The sequence below is a fragment of the Saccopteryx bilineata genome, chromosome 8, assembly GCF_036850765.1.
Source record: "Saccopteryx bilineata isolate mSacBil1 chromosome 8, mSacBil1_pri_phased_curated, whole genome shotgun sequence".
Taxonomy (NCBI): domain Eukaryota; kingdom Metazoa; phylum Chordata; class Mammalia; order Chiroptera; family Emballonuridae; genus Saccopteryx; species Saccopteryx bilineata.
This window is the reverse complement of record NC_089497.1, coordinates 58,238,277-58,260,388: the sequence shown is the minus strand read 5'-3', so window position 1 is coordinate 58,260,388 and position 22,112 is coordinate 58,238,277. Positions and strand designations below refer to the sequence as shown.

Sequence of the window (22,112 nt, the reverse complement as noted above, 5' to 3'; positions counted from 1 at the left end):
ACATATCACTGCCCAAAAGCAATGCAACTGCAAAAGTCACTAAGACCAGTGCAGGCGGCTTCCCTACTTAGAATCTTCTCATTCTCAAGGGAGCAGAACAATGGCCTGCTTCTGTACCAATCCAATCCCCATCTCAATACTGTACTGAGAGTTCAAGAATCTGTTTTAGAGAAGTCCCTGGTTTTCTGTTCCTACTGGTCATGCAGTACAACAGAAGTGGCTAAGAACATGGCCAGAATTCTTGGTTTCAAATCCCAGCTCTACCACCTACTAGGTCTTTCAAATTATCTGTGACTTGGTTTCCTTATAAAATTAGGCTAATAATACCTTCCTCATAGGGTTGTTGTAAGAACTAAGTAAGTTCATGTATGTAAAGTGCTCAATACATTTAATGTACTTAGAGAAGTATACAGTATGCAGTAAACAACTGGCCAAGGTTAAAGTTCATTACCAACACAGGACACTATGATAAAAACCCCATATAAGTAATATGGGGATGAACAAAAGCAGGTTTACAGTTGTAATACAAATAAAAATACAAGAACTAATAATAATATAAGAATAAACTTTTGTGTACACACAACTGTAAACCTACTTTTGGACCCACCCCTGTGTATTGTAAGGGAAATAATCAAGTAAAAATAGAACACTTACAAGGTCACTATATCAGCATTGGCTGCTTCCACAGCTATACTCAAAGGGTCTTTCCCTTCTTCATCAGTGGCATGTTGATTGGCACCTCGTTTTAGGAATAAACATACCTGCCTATTTAAGCAAACAGCACTTTTGAGATACTGCTAATAAAAAAGTAGTATTTACCTTAAAAAATAAAAAGTACTACCTAAGTTAAATAACACTTTCATTAGCAAATTCTTATTCGTACTACAAATATTTATTGAACACTGATGCTAATAATAAAAATTTACCATAATCAGCATTTTACAAGTCTAGAGATATTATCATAGTTAACGTGGTGTTATATAGCACAATAGGATGTATAAATTATGGTACCTACACTAGAAGAATATCATAAAACGTTGTATACAGACATCTATAAACTTCAAACAAAAATCACTCAAGGCATTTTTTGGGAAAGAAAGAAGACAAGGTACTGCTAACACTGTGATATTTAATGATAACATAATAGCAGAGTGTGGAGTAACCCTCCCACTGTACTCCACAAATTTTGTAACTTGAAGAAATTGACGAAAATGAAAGAATGAGTAAATAGAGTTTATGAAGTAAAATGGCAAGAAGAATAATTAAGAAGAAAATACAAAGAATGATTTAAATACTATCATTTTTAAGTATGGAAAAGTTTTTATGATGGATTTAACTGAAACTCTTTACTGATAAAGGGAAAGAGGCCCTGGCTGGTTGGCTCAGTGGTAGATAGAGCATGGGCCTGGCGTGTGGAAGTCCCGGGTTCGATTCCCAGTCAGGGCATACAGGAGAAGTGCCCATCTGTTTCTCCATCCTTCCCCCTCTCCTTCCTCTCTGTCTCTCTCTTCCCCTCCCGCAGCCAAGGCTCCATGGGAGCAGAGTTGGCCTGGGCACTGAAGATGACTCTATGGCCTCTACTTCAGGCGCTAGAATGGCTCTGGCCACAATGGAGCAATGCCCCAGATGGCCAGAGCATCGCCCCCTGGTGGGCATGCTGGGTGGATCCCAGTCAGGCACATGCGGGAGTCCGTCTGACTGCCTCCCTGCTTCTAACTTTGGAAAAATACAAAAAAAAAAGGAAAGAAAAGAAAAGAAAACAAGTAATAGATGGTATAAATCAGGGGTATTCAACCTTTTTATACCTACCATCCACTTCTGTATCTCTGTTAGTAGTAAAATTTTGTAACCGCCCACCGGTTCCATAGTAATGGTGATTTATAAAGTAGGGAAGTAACTTTACTTTATAAAATTTATAAAGCAGAGTTACAGCAAGTTAAAGCACATAATAATAATTACTTACCAAGTACTTTATGTCGGATTTTCGCTAAGTTTGGCAAAATAAATCTTTACAAAACAACTTACTATAGTTAAATCTATCTTTTTATTTATACTTTGGTTGCTCTACTACCGCCCACCATGAAAACTGGAATGCCCACTAGTGGGTGGTAGGGACCAGGTTGACTACCACTGGTATAAATAAACAAAAAAGAACAGTTGCTTATCAAGCTACTAAGAATTAGATATCCTCAGATATTTTATTAAAGAACTACCCACCCACAAACTCTTTATATAAAGCAAGTATTTTTACTTCATTTGTACCCTCTGATAGTCCATCTTCATGGTGTTATTGTTCTTTGAGTATAAACACTGCTCCAGAAGCCACAATGTCAATAGCACAAACTAAAAACTTACTTTAAAATTTGACTTTACCCTTTGGGAAAACTAAAATGTCCAAAGTTACAAAATTTTCCCAGAATGTATGTGTTATGTACATACTGTAATATATGTATGCAGAAACACACAAGACTTAATGTTGTCTGACAAAAATCACCATAATTTCAGTAAGTTTTAAATAATGAAACTGATCTATATAAATGACAAGTGAAGTTCAAAGTAGGTTTTGTCATTCTTATCTAAAAATTAACAGATTTTATATCTGAATGAGATTTTTTTTTTTTTGTATTTTTCTGAAGTTGGAAACGGGGAGGCAGTCAGACAGACTCCCGCATGCACCCAACCGGGATCCACCTGGCACGCCCACCAGGGGGCGATGCTCCGCCCATCTGGGCTGTCGCTCTGTTGCATCCAGAGCCATTCTAGCACCTGAGGCAGAGGTCATAGAGCCATCCTCAGCGTCCGGGCCATCTCTGCTCCAATGGAGTCTTGGCTGCAGAAGGGGAAGAGAGAGACAGAGGAAGGAGAGGGGGAGGGGTGGGGAAGCAGATGGGCGCTTCTCCTGTGTGCCCTGGCTGGGAATTGAACCTGGTACTCCTGCAAGCCAGGCCCACGCTCTACCACTGAGCCAACCGGCCAGGGCCTCTGAATGAGATTTTTAAAACTTCAAATTCCATCATGACAATGTATGTCACAGTAAAGTATCATTTTATAAACTCTACCTAATGGCCTTTACCTGAAAAAAATTTTATGATCTAACAAAACACATTACTTTCATTACCAGAATTCTTTTCCAGTAACACAAAAAAATTGAGCTTACACCAAGTGATGCTCAGGAATCACTACTAGCTCCTCCTTTGTTCCAACCCATCTCTGAAAGCAGAACATGATTTCAAAGCAATATTTTAAGTAAAATCTACTTCAATATGTAAGCACTAAAGCTTACCCCGTGTGCCCTAAGACGGTGGCATGGTGCAGTGGTCCCCGCCCTTGTACGTCTCTTTGGTTTACATTAGCACCATTCTGTAGGAGAAACTCGCATGTCACCAAAGAGCCCTTAGAGGAAAGAAGAAGATAATGTACAAAAAATAAACAATATATTTCTATTAAAATACAGAATATTTACTTTATTCTAATAGCCTTTCTATTTCATTCTCCCCTAAAAGAGAAAATATCCCTCAGGAAAAGCAGAGAAATAATCAATTATATTATTTCTTCCCAAGAACTACTTCTAATAAAGAGTCAATGTGCACTTTGTGACCCAGCAAAATGCAGTACTTTCATTACCAGAGCTCCATTCGATCACAAAAAAATAAAATAAAATTGAGCTCACACAATCAAAACGATGCTCAGAAATCCCTGGTAGCCTCTTTTTTGATTTTCCAACCATCTCTTAAAACAAAAGTAATGCTAAGGCCATGTTCCAAATGAATTATGCTTTTATATGTTTTGCTACTAGTACTTAAAACTTCAGGTACAAATCTGGGAAATCCATACCCCTAATACAGCCTGAATAAGTGGTGTTGCTTTATTTTCCTCTGAATTAGCCCAGTTCACATCTGCACCATGAGCCAAAGCCTCAGCCATTTTGGGAAGATTTTTTTCATATGAAGCCCTATAAAGCTGGAGTCCTGGATTAAGATGTTTAGAGTCAAGACACACAGAAGAATCTTGCCTTTCTCCCTCTGAAAAGCAAACACAAACACAGTATTAAAAATGAACTCTTGGGAAGGGAAAGAAGGGAAAATCATTGTTTCACAGGCACAGAGTTTTAGTTTTGTCAGATGAACAGCAACGATAGCAGTGTTTCACAACAATGTAAATAGACTTAGTGTCACTGAACTCTACACTTAAAAATGGTGAAGATGAAGGCCCTGGTCGGTTGGTAGAGTATCCGCCTGGAGTGTGGAAGTCCCAGATTTGATTCCCAGTCAGGGCACATAGGAGAAGTGCCCATCTGCTTCTCCACTCTTCCCCCCCTCCTTCCTATCTCTCTCTTCCCCTCCTGCAGCCAAGGCTCCACTGGAGCAAAGTTGGCCTGGGCACTGAGAAAGGCTCCATGGCCTCTGCCTCAGGCGCTAGAATGGCTCTGGTTGCAGCAGAGCAACACCCCAGATGGGCTGAGCATCACTCCCTGGTGGGTATGCTGGATGGATCCCAGTCGGGTGAATGCGGAAGTCTATCTGTCTGCTGCCCCCCACTTCTCACGGGAAAAATACAAAAAAAAAAAAAGATGGTGAAGATGATAAATTTTACATTATCTGTAGCTTACCACCATTTTTTTAAAATGAGCTCTTAATTGTATCACAAAGTGTAAGTTGTGACATAAGAAACCACTAATTTAACAGAATGAGCTGATGGGAGATTTTCACAAAGATATTATATTTCCAGTAGACTAATCGCTCCCCAAACAGTCAAGCTTCTTCTCTTATACAGATATTAATTGGTATGCAAGGCCTTTGTGGTCTTGCCATTTTCAATAGGTAGATTAATTACTCTGTACTAGATTAAAATTAAGAATTGGCCAATAAGCCTGGACTTAAAGACTCAGAAGAGGCAATAAGAATCCCTAAAGAATTTTACTAGTAGACAACACCCTACTTTATTTCTAGGATGATCTAATACCATCACAATTTTCAGTACTACAAGCAAGTCAAATAATTTAAAAAATGGTTACAACCCTGAGTATTCTGCAAGACCAAAAGCACTAAACTCATAAAATATAGGAGTCAGTCAACCACAAAAAACCTAATGGGGAGGGAGTTGCTGATCTCTTTCTCCTGATAAGAAAGACAGCCACAAGGAAAGATAAAAAGTAATAATACATACAGCTCATATGGATTAAAAATTATCCTTTACTGACAAGGCACTTTTAGCATATGTCATGAGGCTCAGAAGAATGTACAGGTAGGAGAAAACTTTCAAATATGAAAAGAAATAGCTACCTTTTCATTTAATTGTATTACTCCTTTCCTTAGTTCCTTCCAAAAGACTAACCACTTCCTTTAGAAACTATTTAATCAAGATTAGGCATTTAACACATTCATTTTTGGCAAAGAATACCAATTAACATTGAATTTCACCTAAACTCACCAGACTCATATAAACTATTGGCTGACATTGTGGACAATAAAGATTCTCTTCCATCCTCAGAGCTCTGCTGGATTCCACTGTCATTACTTTTGACTGTTTAAAAGAAAAATCAGCTAGTGATTTAAAAAACTCCATCAAGAAAACTACATCCCACAAACAATGAGACTTTAAAATAAACTCTGATACGTCAATATGAACTGAGCCACCACCTGAATACATTTCATACAGTTTTAAGCCTTTTGAGCACTTAGCTTATCAAAATATAAAAGAATCACAAAGCCTGAAAATAAACTAATTTTCAGAGTTGTAACACATCTCATTACCCCATAACATGTAAAGCATGGTAATAAAGCTTAATTTATTGTATCACTGTAAATAATGTATAATTCAGAGACAATGGGTAACATCTAGAGAAATGGTCGCATCGCACAATGACCACTGGCACAGACTTGGAATGCTCCACAAGAGTAGTACTTACTACTACGTAGTTTTGAAGAAGTATCAAAGTAGGAGAAGAGTGAATCTAGCTCATCAGGACAGAACAGAGACTCCCGCCTGGCCTCGTCGCTATTTACAGCAACCACTGGGGACATGCAAGTTAGCAAAGCACAAAGCAGGCCATAAGAAGGGAAAAGGGCAGGAAAAAAATGTTATTGGGAAAAATTTAGGAGGAAAAAATAGGAAGGATATTAGGTGGTTAATCAGATATTTAGAGCTTTTTGCATGACAGATTTATAATTCCCATCTCCCCTTGCATTTTAAGCAGTTTTATTCCTTAGAATACATTACCTAGAAATCTGAATTAGCAAGACCTATTTAAATTTACTAGTTTTAAAGACATAGAAATCCAATTTTTCCTTAGAATATGTAGAAGGAAATAGACGTTTAGCATTTAAACAATCTACAATGGCTACTAATTCAGAATTAAGAAAGTGACATCAGCTTATAAAAATATTTATATACACAAGTTATAATACCTGAGCTTTGGGGAGATGCTCTGACTTGGTCACCTGGCCCAAGTTTAGAAATGCTCAGCCTCTTTTCTTCACAACTTTTGGAGATAATCTTTTTTTCCTGCTCAGGAGGCAATGATACTATAGAATATTTATCCACAAATTTCCTGTCCACATATTTTGCTCTGATATATGCCTCTTTCTCCTGTCTGGTAAACATAAAAATGTCATGATGTTCTGCTTAGTCTCTGAGCATGATAATACTGAAAAGAAGTCATTATATATTGAATATTTCAAAGAAAGTTAGTTAATGTAATATTAATTAAAACTGCAACTTGAGCCCTGGCCAGATGGTTCAGCAGTAGAGTGTCAGCCAGACTTGTGGAAGTCCTGGGTTTGATTTCCAATCAGTGCACACAGGAGAGGCAACCATCTGCTTCTCCACCCTCCCTTCTCCCCTCTCTCGCTCAATCTCTTTTCCTCCCGGAGCCATGGCTGAATTGGTTCTAGTGCATTGGCCCGGGCACTGAAATGAAGATCGCTACATGGAGCCTTGGACTCAGGTGCTAAAAGCGCTCGGTTGTGAGCGGCCCCAGATGGGCAGAGCATCGGCCCCTGAGAGAGGTTGCCTGGTGGATCCAGGCCGGGGTACATGTGGGGGTCTGTCTCTGTATCTCTCTCCTCTAAAATAAAAAGAAATAAAAAAAATAACAAACTGCCTTTGTGACATTATGCTTTGTTTTCCTTCCAAATATTTAATGAACTATGACTTCATGTTCAAATAAAATACAAATAATAAACTAACTAAAAAAACCCATAAGTGTTAACATAGCATTCTCTTATTCTCTTAACTTCTATACTCATTCACTTCTATAAATAGTCTTTATACTTTAATTTCATTTTTACTCCAATGTCACATACTGAACTATCACTATTGCTGGTCATAATTTTTCATAAGACAACAACTTTAAAACAACATAGTGTTCCTAACTTAAGGGGAAAAAAAGATGTCACATTTTAAACTTTTGATTTATTACAGAATCATAAAATGCCAAGCCTATTTATACTTCTTCTTACTTATATCTTTTTTAAATGCTTAGGTTTTTGGCTAACATAGGATATTTCAAGATTTAAAGTAACTCAACCAGCCATACTTTAACAAATAAATAATCTGATTTAAGTGATATTGGTTTAGAGAGCAATAACTTTAAAATAGTATTGATTATACATAATGATTTAATTAAAATAAAATCTAAATACAAGATTACAAGAAATAAAATTTTAATGCTAAAAGCAAAGAATCATGGAGACTACAAACAACATCAGAAACAAAAATGAATTATGTACCTTGGAGGTACTCTCAACCACTTTATTCAATGAGCCTCCATATACAGAAACAGAAGTATAATTTCAAACACAGCAATTAGGAGCTCTCCATTACCTTGTCACCTCTAATTCTTCAACATCATAATGCTATGTATACAAGCAAGTGATTAATAAATACTTGCTGAACTAAGTTACACAATGTAAAATTATTCATTGTACATAGTAGAAACTTCATTCTTAGATACATTAATGGACGGATTATCTCTTTTTAAAGGCTGGCTACTAACAGAACTTTGGTCTACTTCAACTGCCAAGAGCTTTTACATTCCTATGAAAATCTTGATTTTTAAGATTCTTATCTGGAGACTATAATTGTCCTATCAATGAAAGATAATTATCTAGCCGCATTTAAACAGAAGAATAATGATCTCTTCTAAAGGGTCTGTTCAGTATTACATATCAATTACAGTGAAATAAAATCACAGCTATATGTCTGGGATTAGAAGGACAAAAGATAACACAGAAAAGACAGCTGAAATAGTACCTTTGTCCTGGTTGTGGTTTCTTTACTCCCATTTTTTCCACGTTAGCTTCATAAACACGATTTATAACATCATTCCCCAATTCACACATAAGCTGTTTGACAGAAAAATAGAAAAATAAGCTATAAATTCCTAAAAACACTATAAAAGTCATTTCAGCAAGTATGGCTAGCTAATTCCTTTTGCATATTCTGTAACTATACATTCCACAAAGAAGTCTAAAGTTAAAGCAAAATGAAAAGAGCTGAGAACAGTATCACCATTTCCCAGTCGTCACCAAAATACCCCTCCTGGAGGATTACCATTCCTAAAGAAAGGGTCTCTCTCTCCCATCTTCTACTAATTTTTATTCCTTCACCATGGCTAACACAATGCTGCGTATTATTCACACTGTCTAGTAAGTAAAATGAAAAAAGAAGTCTAAGGCCAGACATAAAGTTTTAAACTACTCTGAACTGAAGAAAACTATTTCTCCTTATATTTCATACGTAAGTATTTCAAAATATTTAGTTTAAAGGTTTCAGTCCTACTTTTTTTTCCAGTCCTATTTTTAATACATCATACAGTTATTTTCAAACAGATCTGCTAAACGAAATCCACTAAGTTCATACCTACACACAAAGTTGATACAGATATTAGATTTTTACTCCTCTTCCCCTACTTTCTTCACCTTTGAATTCATGACAATTAATAGAATCTATGTAAATAGGGCTCCAGACCTTAAGAGTCAATTTATCACTTTCATTTAGATGTTTACACAATAATTACACAAAGCAAACTGAGCACCCAGGTTTGAAACCCTAACGTCTCCGGCTTGAGCGCAGGCTCATCTGGCTTGAGCATGGGATCACAGACATGACCCCATGGTCACTGGCTCAGCTGGAGCCCTCTGGTTAAGACACATATGAGAAAGCAATCAATGAACAACTAAGGTGCCATAACTATGAGTTGATGCTTCTCATCTCTCTCCCTTCCTGTCTGTCTGTCCTTTTCTCTCTCTCTCTTTCTCTCCTCCTTAAAAAAATAAAAATAAAAATAAATAAATAAATAAATAAGTTTTCAGATGATGGAAAAGACTTGGTGATCTAAAGTTATGTATGACATTTTCATAGATATGAATTCTCACACATGGAAAAAGGATGTCTTGATTTGATGACTACCCTGATAAATATAAATTTGCAAATGTTCCTATGCTAAAATAACCCCATGAAAACAACATATGATGCCAATCTATTATGGAGCTTACTATATCAATATGTCTCATATTTTTATCAAGAATGTATATAATTAGGCCCTGGCCAGTTGGCTCAGTGGTAGAGCATCGGCCTGGCGTGCAGAAGTCCCGGGTTCGATTCCCGGTCAGAGCACACAGAAGCGCCCATCTGCTTCTCCACCCCTCCCCCCCCCCCTCTCCTTCCTCTCTGTTTCTCTCTTCCCCTCCCGCAGCCAAGGCTCCACTGGAGCAAACTTTGCCCGGGCATTGAGAATGGCTTTGTGGCCTCTGCCTCAGGCGCTGGAATGGCTCTGATTGGAGCAGAGCGATGCACCAAGATGGGCAGAGCATCACCCCCTGGTGGGCATGCCGGGTGGATCCCGGTGGGGCGCATGTGGGAGTCTGTCTGACTGCCTCCCCGTTTCCAGCTTTGGAAAAATGCAAAGAAAAAAAAAAAAAGAATGTATATAATTATAAAAGATTAAAATTAAGGCACAGAATCTAAGTTATTTTTTTAAGAATTTTTTTAAAAGATTTATTTATTTTTCTATAGAGAAGAGAGAGAGAGAGAGGAGGTTGGGAGGAGAAGCAGGAGGCATCAACTCCCATACGTGCCTTGACCAGGCAAGCCCAGGGTTTCAAACCAGCGACCTCAGCTTTCCAGGTCGACACTTTATCCACTGTGCCATCACAGGTCAGGCTAAGATACATTTTTTATTTGACAGAGACAGAGAAAGACAGAGATGGACAGAGAGAGACAGACAGGGAGGAAGAGAGATGAGAAGCATAAATTCTTCATTGCAGCACCTTAGCTGTTCATTGACTGCTTTCTCTTATGTTGCCTTGACTAGGGGGCTACAGCAGAGTGAGTGAGTCCTTGATCAAGGCAGTGACCTTGGGCTCAAGCCAGCGACCACAGGGTCATGTCTATGATCCCAAACTCAAGCAAGCCCGTGCTCAAGCCAGTGACCTCGGGGTTTTGAACCTGGGTCCTATGCATCCCAGTTTAATGCTCTATCCACTGAACTACTACTGCCTGGTCAGGCAGGCTAAGATACTTTTTAAGAAAACATAAAAATGTAGGAACACTGGTTTCCTTAAAAACTGAACTAACTTGGGAGTTAAGAGTGCTTAGCAATTTTTAAAACCCAATATGAAAATACTAGATTTGTCAAAATAGCCTCAGATATGTTCTAAAACAATATAGCTCATTGTTAGCATTGACAAACTCATACATTTGTAAACCAAGATTCTAAATTCCTGATGTTTTATATGAAATATTTTTAAGTAAATATTTTACCTTTAAAAGTTCAGGCTCCCAGGTGTCTAAGGTTAAAGAACGTACTTTTGAAAAATGAACTCCCAGACTCCTAAGTGGGAAAAGATTTTGTTAATATATAAAACTATCAATCTCTATTTGCTTATTATGCAAATTACTCTTTTCTTACAATGTGACAGTCTCTAATATAGCCTTCAACACCTATATAAACAGGAATACATGTTCTGATTTACAATGAATGGTGAACCAAAGTCCCCAAAAGCTCTTCACAAACCTGAATTGTATCCACTTTACAAAAGATAAAAAGAAATAAACTGGCAGTCATATTAGGCAAGTGGAAAAGGACCTCTAACCAATGGGACATGATAATTCACAGTGTGAATTTATCCAAAAGAAGTCTCTCATCCTGGGCAGGCCTACCCACCGATGAATCCCAGAACACTCGATACACAGGGTGATGCCGAGGTTGATGCTGGCCCACCGGGGGTCGGCCAGACCACAGTCACAGCAGCTCGCGTTGCCGGGGATACACTGGACTCGCTGCAGTGCACTTTCTCCTTTCAATAATTTTTCTTTTGACTCATTTCCAGAATCCAGGCTTCCTGTGGATGGAGATGATTTCTTATCCAGCTTCTAAAAGAATTAAGAATTATTTGTTTTTGTTTTTTAAAAAAAGATTGTAATAGCATGTTGCATACTACCTGCTTCAAAGAAAAGCTTCTGATCAATAAATTGAAGGTCTATTATGACTTAAACCAGGCACTGTTGGAAGCATTAGAGATTTAAGAATGGAAGATATAGGTTCCTGAATCAACTGGCTTTTAGTCTTGTGGGGAGAAATACATAAACATCGAATATAGATTGAATATTTATATATAAATAGCTAATACAATGAACACAGATACAAGATATGAGGTCAAAGAGAAAGGAAAACACCTTTAATATGCAAAATGAGAAACAAAAGGAATAAACATGGGACTATTAAGACTCAAAAATAATTTTATACCAAGTTTTTCCTAGGTATTCAGTAAACTGCAAGCAAGTTGTTTCAAATGATATGGCCTTTTACTAAAGAACAGATCAACTACAAAATTATAATTATACAGTGAATCAACAATAGAATGCACAATATCTAAAAATGTCATAGGTTATTAGAAAAAACAAAAGGTAGCAGATAAGGGAAAAGCTAATTTTTTAAGTCCACAGCAAGTTTATACCAATAATAACCAAATACAAAAATGTAGTTTGAAAATCCTAAGCAATTGGAGATATGGTCTAAAAAGTATTAGGATTTAAAAACATTTCAACAACCCAGTATTTTTGTACAGAATTATTAGAAATATAATTTGGCCCTTGCCTTGCCTTCCTGAAAACTCAATTCAATAGCCATTAGGTGGGGCCACGTAAAAACAGTGTGGGGGCCCTGTCTGGTTTGGCTCAGTGGATAAAGCATCAGCCTGGCATATGGATGTCTTGGGTTCAATTTCTGGTCAGGGCACACAAGAGAAGCGACCATCCATTTCTTCCCCCACCCTTTCTCTCCCTCTTTCCCTCCCGCAGCCAGTAGCTTGATGGGTTCAAGCGTAGGTGCAGGCACTGAGGATGGCTCTGTCGGTCAAAGCCCACAGAGTGCTAAAAATACAATTTTTAGCTTCAGGTGCTAAAAATAGCTCAGTTGATTTGAACATTGGCCCTAGACAGGTACTGCCAGGTAGATCCCGTTCTGGGCACATACAGGAGTCCATCTCATTATCTCTCCTCCTCTCAATTAAAACAAGAATAAAAGTATGGGGATATGGTATTCCAGAGAGGATAGAAATGGATGAGGAGCATATCTTCAAATGAGAGGAACATCATGTAGGCTGTTGGGTTCTAAGCCGAATCAGGATGGTATCTGCACAGAGAGGCAGCCCAGCAAGGGAAGTAAGAGCCTGAGGAACGAGAAAGTGTGGAGTAGGAGTTGCCACACTATGAGATGTCATAACCAAAGTGGGGTGAGGGGACATGTGGCAACAGAGAAAGGACACTGGTTACATACAGGGGGAACTGATCATATAAGCAAACATGTTAAGATAAATGGGAGCCAGATTTCTCACTGCTATGAAACAAGTTACTCATAAGAAAGGGAGAGAATTAGAACAAACCCTGTTGTATTAGATTAGAACTGGAGATACCAATAGGCACACTGGTGATTTTCAATATAAACATATAAAGAAATATAAATGTACATGTGTATACATGTATATCTGTATTATCCTGGTTTCTAAAAACCATCCTCCAACCAAAAGGAACTAGGGTTCTTTGAAGAAACTACTGATTGCAGAGCTGGTGCAGAGAAAGTACAATATGAACCTTAAACATCTCATCATGCTAAAAAGTTAGGAAGAATTCAAAAATTAATGAGACCATGTCAAAAGGATACAAAAGCCAGGGCTCTACTGGCCAAGCTTGGGTCAATCTGAGCAATAAAACAAATAATAATAGCCTGGCCTGTGGTGGCACAGTGGATAAAGCGTCGACCTGGAACACTGAGGTCGCCGGTTTGAAACCCTGGGCTTGCCTGGTCAAGGCACATATGGGAGTTGATGCTTCCAGCTCCTCCCCCCCCTCTCTCTCTCTGCCTCTCCCTCTCCTCTCTAAAGTGAATAAAAAAAAAAAATTAAAAAAATTAAAAAATAAAAAAAGGAAAGGGCCATCTTAAACGGTTCCCAGAAAAAAAAAAAATAATAGTAATGAATTTGAACACATTGAATAAAATAGGGGCCTATTTAAAGCTTGATAAGGAACAGAATATTTACATAGTTTCAAAGTATCTTACCCCACAAAATACCTACTACCTTACACAGGAAATTTTACAGTAAAGAAGCCTAGCAGACACCATCTTAATCACGTGATCCAAGTTAATATCACCAATAATGGGACAAATCAAAATCAAATGCCTCCTGAAATGATGCAGTGGGAAAAACACAGCATCATTCACATAATATTCTTCCCAAAGATGCACAGTGTTGTGAGTCAACATCAGACAAATCCATACTGAGGGACACTCGACAAAATAACTAGTCTATAATCTTCAAACTACCAAGATCAAGCCCTGGCCAGATAGCATGGTTGGTTAGAGTATTGTCCGAACTGCAGAAGTTGTTGGTTCAATTCCCAGTCAAAGCACAAACAGGAACTGATCAACGTTCCTGTTTCTCTCTCTCTCTCTCTCTCTCTCTGTCTCTCTCTCTCCCTTCCTCTCTCATTAAAATCAATAAATAAATATTTAATAAAAAAAAAGGAAAAGATCAAAGTAAGACAAAGGCACTATTCCTGACTAACAGAAACCAGAGTCATGACAACTAAACGTGTATCTGGACTGGACCATTTTGCCATTAAGAACATTATTGGGACAACTGTTAAAACTTAATGATATTTGGGAATCAAACGGTAGTAATGTATGAATGCTCATTTCTTGATCTTGATGGCTATACCATGATTATACAGGAGAATCAACTAGGCTGCAGTAAGTACTCACTAAAGAGATAGTAGTGAGTAGGGTATCATGTTAGCAACTTTGAAACAGTTCAGGGGAAAAAGTCCTGAACATTTGTACTAGGAACATCTCTGGAAGTTCAACATTATTTCAAAGAAAAACGTAAAAGAGTTATAATTTTTAGTAGAACATGTTTGATAATGTGAATTAACTCATAAGTAATTATCATATATGGAAAGGAGCTCAATACAATGCAGAAATCATTTGGTTTACTATCAATTGTCCTCTATAAGCTAATGCTTTTTGCACCAAATTAGAGAAATTGAAAGCAAAGTACACAAATACAGCAGAACAGAGGGTAGCCACCTCAAAAAGCACAGGTCTGAACACAACACCCATCCCTCATTCTTCTGGGCTCATTTAAGCCATGTGCTCTTACGTGTTTTGCCTGTCACCATAACTCAGTAAACTCAGTCTTTCTGTACTCTCCTATTGAGCTATGTTCACCAATTTTTAAAATTAAGTCCTATCTATACTGTAGTATTCATTTATTCTATATTTAACTGTGCTAGTATTTTTATTGACATTCTGAAGTTCCTGAAAGTGTTCTAGTTACAAACTTACACAGGTTTTTAGGTCAGCCCTATCCCTATTTGCCCCATAATCCCTATTATTTCTAGCATATTATTTTATATAACCCAATTATACTGCTCACAAAAATTAGGGGATATTTCAAAATGAATATGAAGCAATAAGAAAAAGCATTTGACATTTTTAAGAAACAAGAACATCAGAAAAGCAAACAAGTCAAAGAAAGTTGTTCAATTATGCAAATGAGATGCAAAACCAACTTTTATTTCATTGGTGAAAATGCACTGTACAAAAGTCTGAAAGTACTGAAATATCTGCACGTTCCTTGATCCTGAAAGTGCACATGCTGCAATTTCCCACCCTTGCAGTGCCCCTGCAACACCATCTGCCCGAATACGAAGCCTGGAGAGTCACAGGACGTCTTGGAGCTGGTCAAACACAGACGACAGTGGCACCAGCACTTGGAACATCCCAAAGTATGATTGATTAGCAGACTGTGGAATTTCTTTCAAGAGACTGGCACAGTACAAAGGAGACGAGGGCAGTCACCCATCTGCCACAGCAGCAAGAGATGACCACTACTTGACCTTACTGGAAGGAACAGGTGCAGCAATGCAGCAGAGCTGTGGGGACAGTTTCTTGCTGCCACTAGATGACAAATATGAACCCAGACCATACGAAATTGGCTCCACCAAAATCAGCTCCACCGTATTGGACTGCATGCTGGGCAACCAATGGTATGCATTCCATTATCTGCTAACCACCGCAGAACCCGCAGAAGGTGGGCGGATGAGCATTGTCATTGGGCCCGTGATGAGTGGTCAATTGTCCTCTTCTCTGATGAGTCACGGTTCAGTCTGCAGTCTGACAATCACTGTGTTCTGATCTGGCATGTATGAGGAACACTGGAGAATCCATGTTTCATGCGAGAAAGGGACTCTTTCGGTGGTGGTAGAATCATGGTTTGGGCTGGCATCAGCACTGGTGGTCGTACCAACCTCCACGTCATAAGAAACAGATCACTGACTACTGTCAGTTACCAAGATGAAGTCTTGCACCCTATAGTGGTACCCTATGCTGGAGCAGCTGAAAACATCTTTCTTTTCATGGACAGTAATGCAAGGCCCCACCGTGCACAACTCATCAACAACATGCTTCAGGAGGCAGGAACTGAACATATGGACTGGCATTCACATTCTCCAGACCTGAACCCTATTGAACATGCTTAGGATGCACTGAGAAGATGTCTGGTAAACCGTCCAATGACTCCCACAACACTTTTTTTGGGAGGAGGAGGTATTTTTCCAAAATGAGAAGTAGGGGGCAGCAGACAGACCGACTCCTGCAAGCGCCCAACAGGGATCCACCCAGCATGCCCACCAGGGGGCGATGCTAGACCCCTTTGGGTTGTTGCTCCACTGCAATTGTAGCCATTCTAGTGCCTGAGGCAGAGGCCATGGAGCCATCCTTAGTGCCCAAGCCAACTTTGCTCCAATGGAGCCTTGGTTGCGGTAGGGGAAGAGAGAGATAGAAAAGAGAGGAGGAAGGGTGGAGAAGCAGACGGGCGCTTCTCCTGTGTGCCCTGGCCAGGAACTGAACCCAGGACTTCTACACATTGGAATGACGCTCTACCACTGTGCCAGCCGGCCAGGGCCTCATAACACTTTTGGAGCTGGTAGTTGCCCTGGAGCAAGAGTGGCAGAGGATCTGACAAGAACTGCTGGACAATCTGATCCTGTCTATGTCCTATCACTGTCTGTGTTTCTGCAGTCTTGGGTGACCATACACCCTACTGAACAGTCAATGTGTGTGGCTCTCTCGTCCAGATTGACATGCTTCTGTTCACCCCCACCAATATGTCACTTGCTACTCAATCACAATAATTGAGTTTGCATCTCATTTGCATAATCAAACAACTTTCTTTGACTTGTCATTTGCTTTTCTGATGTTCTTGTTTAATAAAAAAACAACAACCAAATGCTTCTTTCTTTTATTGCTTCATATTCATTTTGAAATATCTCCTAATTTTTGTGAGCAGTGTACTTCATCAATGCCACCAATGTCTTCAAGATGATCAGGATAAACACCTAATTTTATTTCCTCTCAGAACTCTGCTAAAAATTAGAGAATTTTTAAAAAGACATAACCCAGGGCCTTTGTTGAACAAAAATATAATCATTTTAAAAAATTTATTAATTGATTTTAGAGATTATTTTAATCATCAAAAAGTAATTATTGCAATTAACTGGGACCCACTGTACTTACAAATATTCATGAGTTTCTAATTATATCCAAAAAACTAGATATCTGTTCCCACTTAAGGTAGCTAATAAATTAACCAAATGTGGTAATAATTAAAAGCAAAATATTGAACATTTCATTATAGTAACTGAACAGGTCCAAGTATGCAAGTTAATAAATGTTGATGGAATGACAATTAGAAAATCATCATTTTAGAATTCCTAATGAAATAAACTCAGCTGTAAAACCATTAGATGAATAGTTGATGGGGGAGTCGATCTTACATAGTGAAAGTAACAGGAAGTAGATTTGTCACACAAAATAAAAAAATAGATTGGGAACAAGGGAGAAAATGTAACTTTACAATGGAGGGGTCTTACTCTCATTTCCCTAAACCAATGTGTCTACTTCATCTTTATACAGAAGCCTGACTTTAGTATTAGCATTGGTTGGATAACCAAATATTGTGTCTCATGTTGCAACATGCAGCAGATACCCCACCTATGATGTAATTTTATGAGATGGAATTCTATAGAAACAACTAACCTGATCTCTTTAGTAAATCATTGCCATATAGAAAAGGGATTATTCTAGATTGAAAGATGTGAGAGACATAGCCAGATGCAATGCCATCATAGATAAAATCCTACTTTGTACTATAGTTTGTCAAAGACATTAGAGCGTCGGCCTGGCGTGCAGAAGCCCCGGCCAGGGCACACAGGAGAAGCGCCCATCTGCTTCTCCACCCCTCCCCCCCTCTCCTTCCTCTCTGTCTCTCTCTTCCCCTCCCCCAGCCAAGGCTCCACTGGAGCAAAGATGGCCCGGGCACTGGGGATGGCTCCTCGGCCTCTGCCCCAGGCGCTAGAGTGGCTCTGGTCGCAAAAGAGCGACGCCCCGGAGGGGCAGAGCATCGCCCCCTGGTGGGCGTGCCAGGTGGATCCCGGTCGGGTGCATGCGGGAATCTGTCTGACTGTCTCTCCCCGTTTCCGGCTTCAGAAAAATACAGAAAAAAAAAAAAAAAAAGACAACTGGGGACATGTGAATATACCCTGGACAGTAGATGATACTAAGAAATTACTTAGGTGTGGAATGACATGATATTTATAACCCACTTTTAAAAAATTATTTTTTCTTTTAAAAAAATAAAAACACCCACAAGAACAGAAATAACAGAAAAAGAAATAAGAACAACAAAATTTTAGGAGCTGGAAAATGGGTACATAAATGGTAACTGAACAACAGATCAAGGCCAAACTTGAGGATGGTAGTAAAAAAAACCTTAGAGTTTAACAATTTACATCACATAATATTCAAAGGGCTCAAGGATTTATAGCAGCCATTTTCAACCTTTTTCATCACATGGTTGCACACAGATTTTTGCCAATCTAACAAAAAAATATAGGTATAATTCTGATTCATTCATACTGGAGAGCTACTGTGTTGCCTGTTGCCATTTTTTATTTGACAATCTAAGAAAAAAGAGGTCAGTGCCCATCACTAGTCAGGTATTATATGTATTAAAAATTCTTGCGGCATACTAGTATGTCATGGCACCAGTTAAAAATCACTGATTTAGCCTGACCAGGCGGTGGTGCAGTGGATAGAGCATCGGACTAGGACACGGAGGTTCAAAACCCCAAGGTCACCAGCTTGAGCGCGAGCTCATCTGGTGTGAGCAAGGCTCACCAGCTTGAGCCCAAGGTCGCTAGCTCGAGCAAGGGGTCACTTGGTTTGCTGTGTCCCCGGTCAAGACACATATGAAAAGCAATCAATGAACAACTAAGGTGCCGCAAGGAAGAACTGATGCTTCTCATCTCTTTCCCTTCCTGTCTGTCTGTCCTTATCTGTCCCTCTCTCTGACTCTGTCACAAAAAAAAAAAAAAAAATCACTGATTTATACTAGTTAACCCTGGAAGTAGGTGTGATAGATAGAGAAATGATTGTTTAAGAAGGAGTTAGAGCCTACCAGGCAGTGACGCAGTGGATAAAGCATCAGACTGGGATGCAGAGGACTCAGGTTTGAAACCCCAAGGTTGCTGGCTTGAGCGTGGGTTCATCCAGCTTGAGCGCGGGATCACAGACATGACCCCATGGTTGCCGGCTTGAACACGAGCTCATCTAGTTTGAGCAACACTCACCACCAGCTTGAGCCCAAAGTCACTGGCTTGAGCAACAGATCACTCGGTCTGCTGTAGCCCCCTGGTCAAGGCACACATGAGAAAGTAATCAATGAATAGCTAAGGAGCCACAATGAAGAATTGATGCTTCTTATCTCTCTCCTTTCCTGTCTATCTGTTCCTCTCTGTCCCTCTCTCTGACTCTCTTTCCCTGTCAAAAAAAAAAAAAAAAAAGAAAAGAAGCAGTTAGAGCCCAAGGCCTCCTGCCCAACTCCATGCCATTAGGGCAGTGGTTCTCAAACTTTTTGAAGTCAGGGCACATTTAAAATCCTACAAATAATTGTAAGCGCACTATATACAAATTTCTGAAAAATATGTTATAATAATTAAGTCAAATATTAAGGAAAAGAATATAAAGTCCAAGCATGCTTTCATGGTAATTAAATGAAATAAACACGACAAAATTAAATTTATTCTGACATTAAAAAACATTTTTATGTTACATTTTTTGAGTTATGCTTTTTAGAATTCGTAAAAAAGAGGGGTTAAAAATAAGAAAATGACAAAAGGTTATCTTTTTATATATAAAGATACATTCTTAGTAAGATTTAGTAAATTCAGCAGGTCCCAGGGCAAATGTGTTAAGTTTTTTCATTCTTGTGTTTATGAGAAACATGAGCCTGATGTGTCCTAGGGATTTCTTCAATGTTTGGGCATATAATTGAAAGGCAAACTCTCATATCCTAGTCAATACATTGAAGAATTCCTCTCTTTTTACTCTTAATTGTGTTGAGGGTAGAAAATCCTAATTCACATAAATTGGATGTTGAAAATTGTAGTAAAATGTTCAAAGCTTTTTAAAATATTGCCACATATTCTCCTTTTATAGAAATCCAAAAGGCTTCAAGAAACAATTCCTATGTTTAATCATCAATCCAAAACCCCACCATACATATCAACTTTACACCAAACAAAGGATAGAAGAAACTTGCCTCCAGTCTTTCCAGGGAACATGGCGGGTAGTGTAAATAATCCAGCACCACAGTTTAACAGCCTTTTGCAACCTAATCAGGCAAATGAGGTAGGGGGTTGGGCAGACTGTCAGCTTACAGCCAATTCCCTACAAAAATCTAAACTCCAAGAACGCTGTTGGTTTTTTGGTCCCCAACAGGCATATATTTCTCTGGAATACCATAAAGCGCACCTGGAAATCTTCTAGGGCATGCCACTGTGTCCTGGCGCACACTTTGAGAACCACTGCATTAGAGGATTGCTCTCTACTCATAAACACAAATGATTGAAAGTTTATTCTCTGGTGAAAAAAAAGTCTCTGATTGGGGTATACTTGAAAAGTGGAAGATAGGGGGTTAAATGGATGTTTGCACATTGAATGCTGAGACCCCCCCCACACTAATAATGAGCTTCCAGTCAGCCCCTTATCCCTATGTAGGAGACTAGTGAGTGCTCTCTGGGGAATAATACCATTTGAAAAAGCTCCAAAGGTCCCAATTCTTGTTGTTCCTCAAATCAATGGTCCAGACTTTGGCAAAGCTCACAGTCAACCAAGTGCAAACTATGTTCTCAGAGCTTCCAAAGTGGTTTTTAGCTACCTTGTAATCATGTGCAGGTTACCAAATAGCCAAGGAAAGCCCCTAACACAAAGGATCTCAATACTGCCTATACACAGATATCACTAGGAATCTTTTAAAAATATTGAGGCCTGGGTCCCAACTCCATTTAACTGTTCAGTTGTGGATTCTAATACTGGGATTTTTTTAAAGCTCCCTGTGTTATCATAATTTGCAATCAAGGCTAAGAACCATAGCTCTAACAGTGCATCCATGAAAAAAGAATAGGTTTCACGTATAAAAATTCATTCAGCAAACAAAAAGAAACTCTTGGAAATGAAACGTGTACTACCAAAACTGAAATATTCAAATGAAGGCTTGGAAGATTATTAACTGAAAAAATCTTCAGAAACTAGAGCAAAAAGACACAAAAAATAAGACAATCTTAAAATCAGTCCAGAAATCCCAGAGGAAAAAACGAGAGGAAGAATACAAAAGACTGTACTAATAAGAAAGACTCCAATAGCAACACTGGAAACCAGAAAAACAATGCAGTTAAAATTCTTAAGAACATTATTTCCAACCTAAAAATTCCACATCCAACCAAAGTATTAAGCAAATGTGAGGATGGAATAAAGATATTTTCAGACATGCATGGCCTCACTCATGTCTCATTCAGGATCCCACTGAAGAATGTGGTGAGTTCCATTTCCCAGGACTCACTGATGGCCATGTTCAAGAGTCTGTAATCTCACTGGGAAGCTGAGGCCAGTCCATGACTCAAGAGTCCATACTCAGCTCACCTTCCCAAGGAAGACTTCAACAAAGATAGTTTGAGCCTTCCTTTATTATTTTTTACCCAGTTTTAATTTTAATTACCTTTCATAATCATTATTTTATTATTAATTAAAATAATTTTGGGGGAGAAATACTTGCATCAGAATACCTTACGTCAATCTTGGACAATATTCAAATATGGAATTAAACATATGTTGAAATAAAATGATAGTAAAGTCTAGAGAAGTAAAAAGATAAATTGAATCTAGATTTAAAAAATAAAACCCATTTCACTTACAAAAAAATTATCTTCCATGAAAAAGAATGTTATGGGTAAAGGTACAAACTACAAGTTATAAAATAAGTCATGAAGCGATAATGTACAGGGAGATGACTATAGGTAATAGTACTATATGGCATATATGAAAGTCACTAAGAGAGTAAATCCAAAAAGCTCTCATCACAAGAAAAAAAGATTTTTGTTACTATCTAGGATGATGGATAGTAACTATCTAGGATGATGGATAGTAACTAGATTTACTAATGTGATCATTTTGTAGGGTATAAAAATATTGAACCATTATGTTGTACACCTGA

At 38.5% G+C, this 22,112-nt stretch overlaps 1 protein-coding gene across 3 annotated transcripts in view; it reads right to left on the bottom strand.

Annotated features, from left to right (window-relative positions):
- Positions 1 to 22,112, bottom strand: part of ACAP2 (ArfGAP with coiled-coil, ankyrin repeat and PH domains 2) — a 206,237-nt gene that overhangs the window by 11,870 nt on the left and 172,255 nt on the right. For 2 of the 3 annotated variants that reach the window (XM_066240963.1, XM_066240964.1), the window contains 8 exons: positions 11,168 to 11,376; positions 10,765 to 10,834; positions 8,254 to 8,345; positions 6,408 to 6,592; positions 5,431 to 5,523; positions 3,835 to 4,022; positions 3,284 to 3,393; positions 655 to 765 (listed from right to left, as the gene is read on the bottom strand). In XM_066240963.1, the coding sequence (XP_066097060.1) occupies positions 655 to 765; positions 3,284 to 3,393; positions 3,835 to 4,022; positions 5,431 to 5,523; positions 6,408 to 6,592; positions 8,254 to 8,345; positions 10,765 to 10,834; positions 11,168 to 11,376 (1,058 nt within the window). The remainder of the gene's footprint in view (positions 1 to 654; positions 766 to 3,283; positions 3,394 to 3,834; positions 4,023 to 5,430; positions 5,524 to 6,407; positions 6,593 to 8,253; positions 8,346 to 10,764; positions 10,835 to 11,167; positions 11,377 to 22,112) is intronic. The other variant, XM_066240965.1, reaches the window with a different exon arrangement.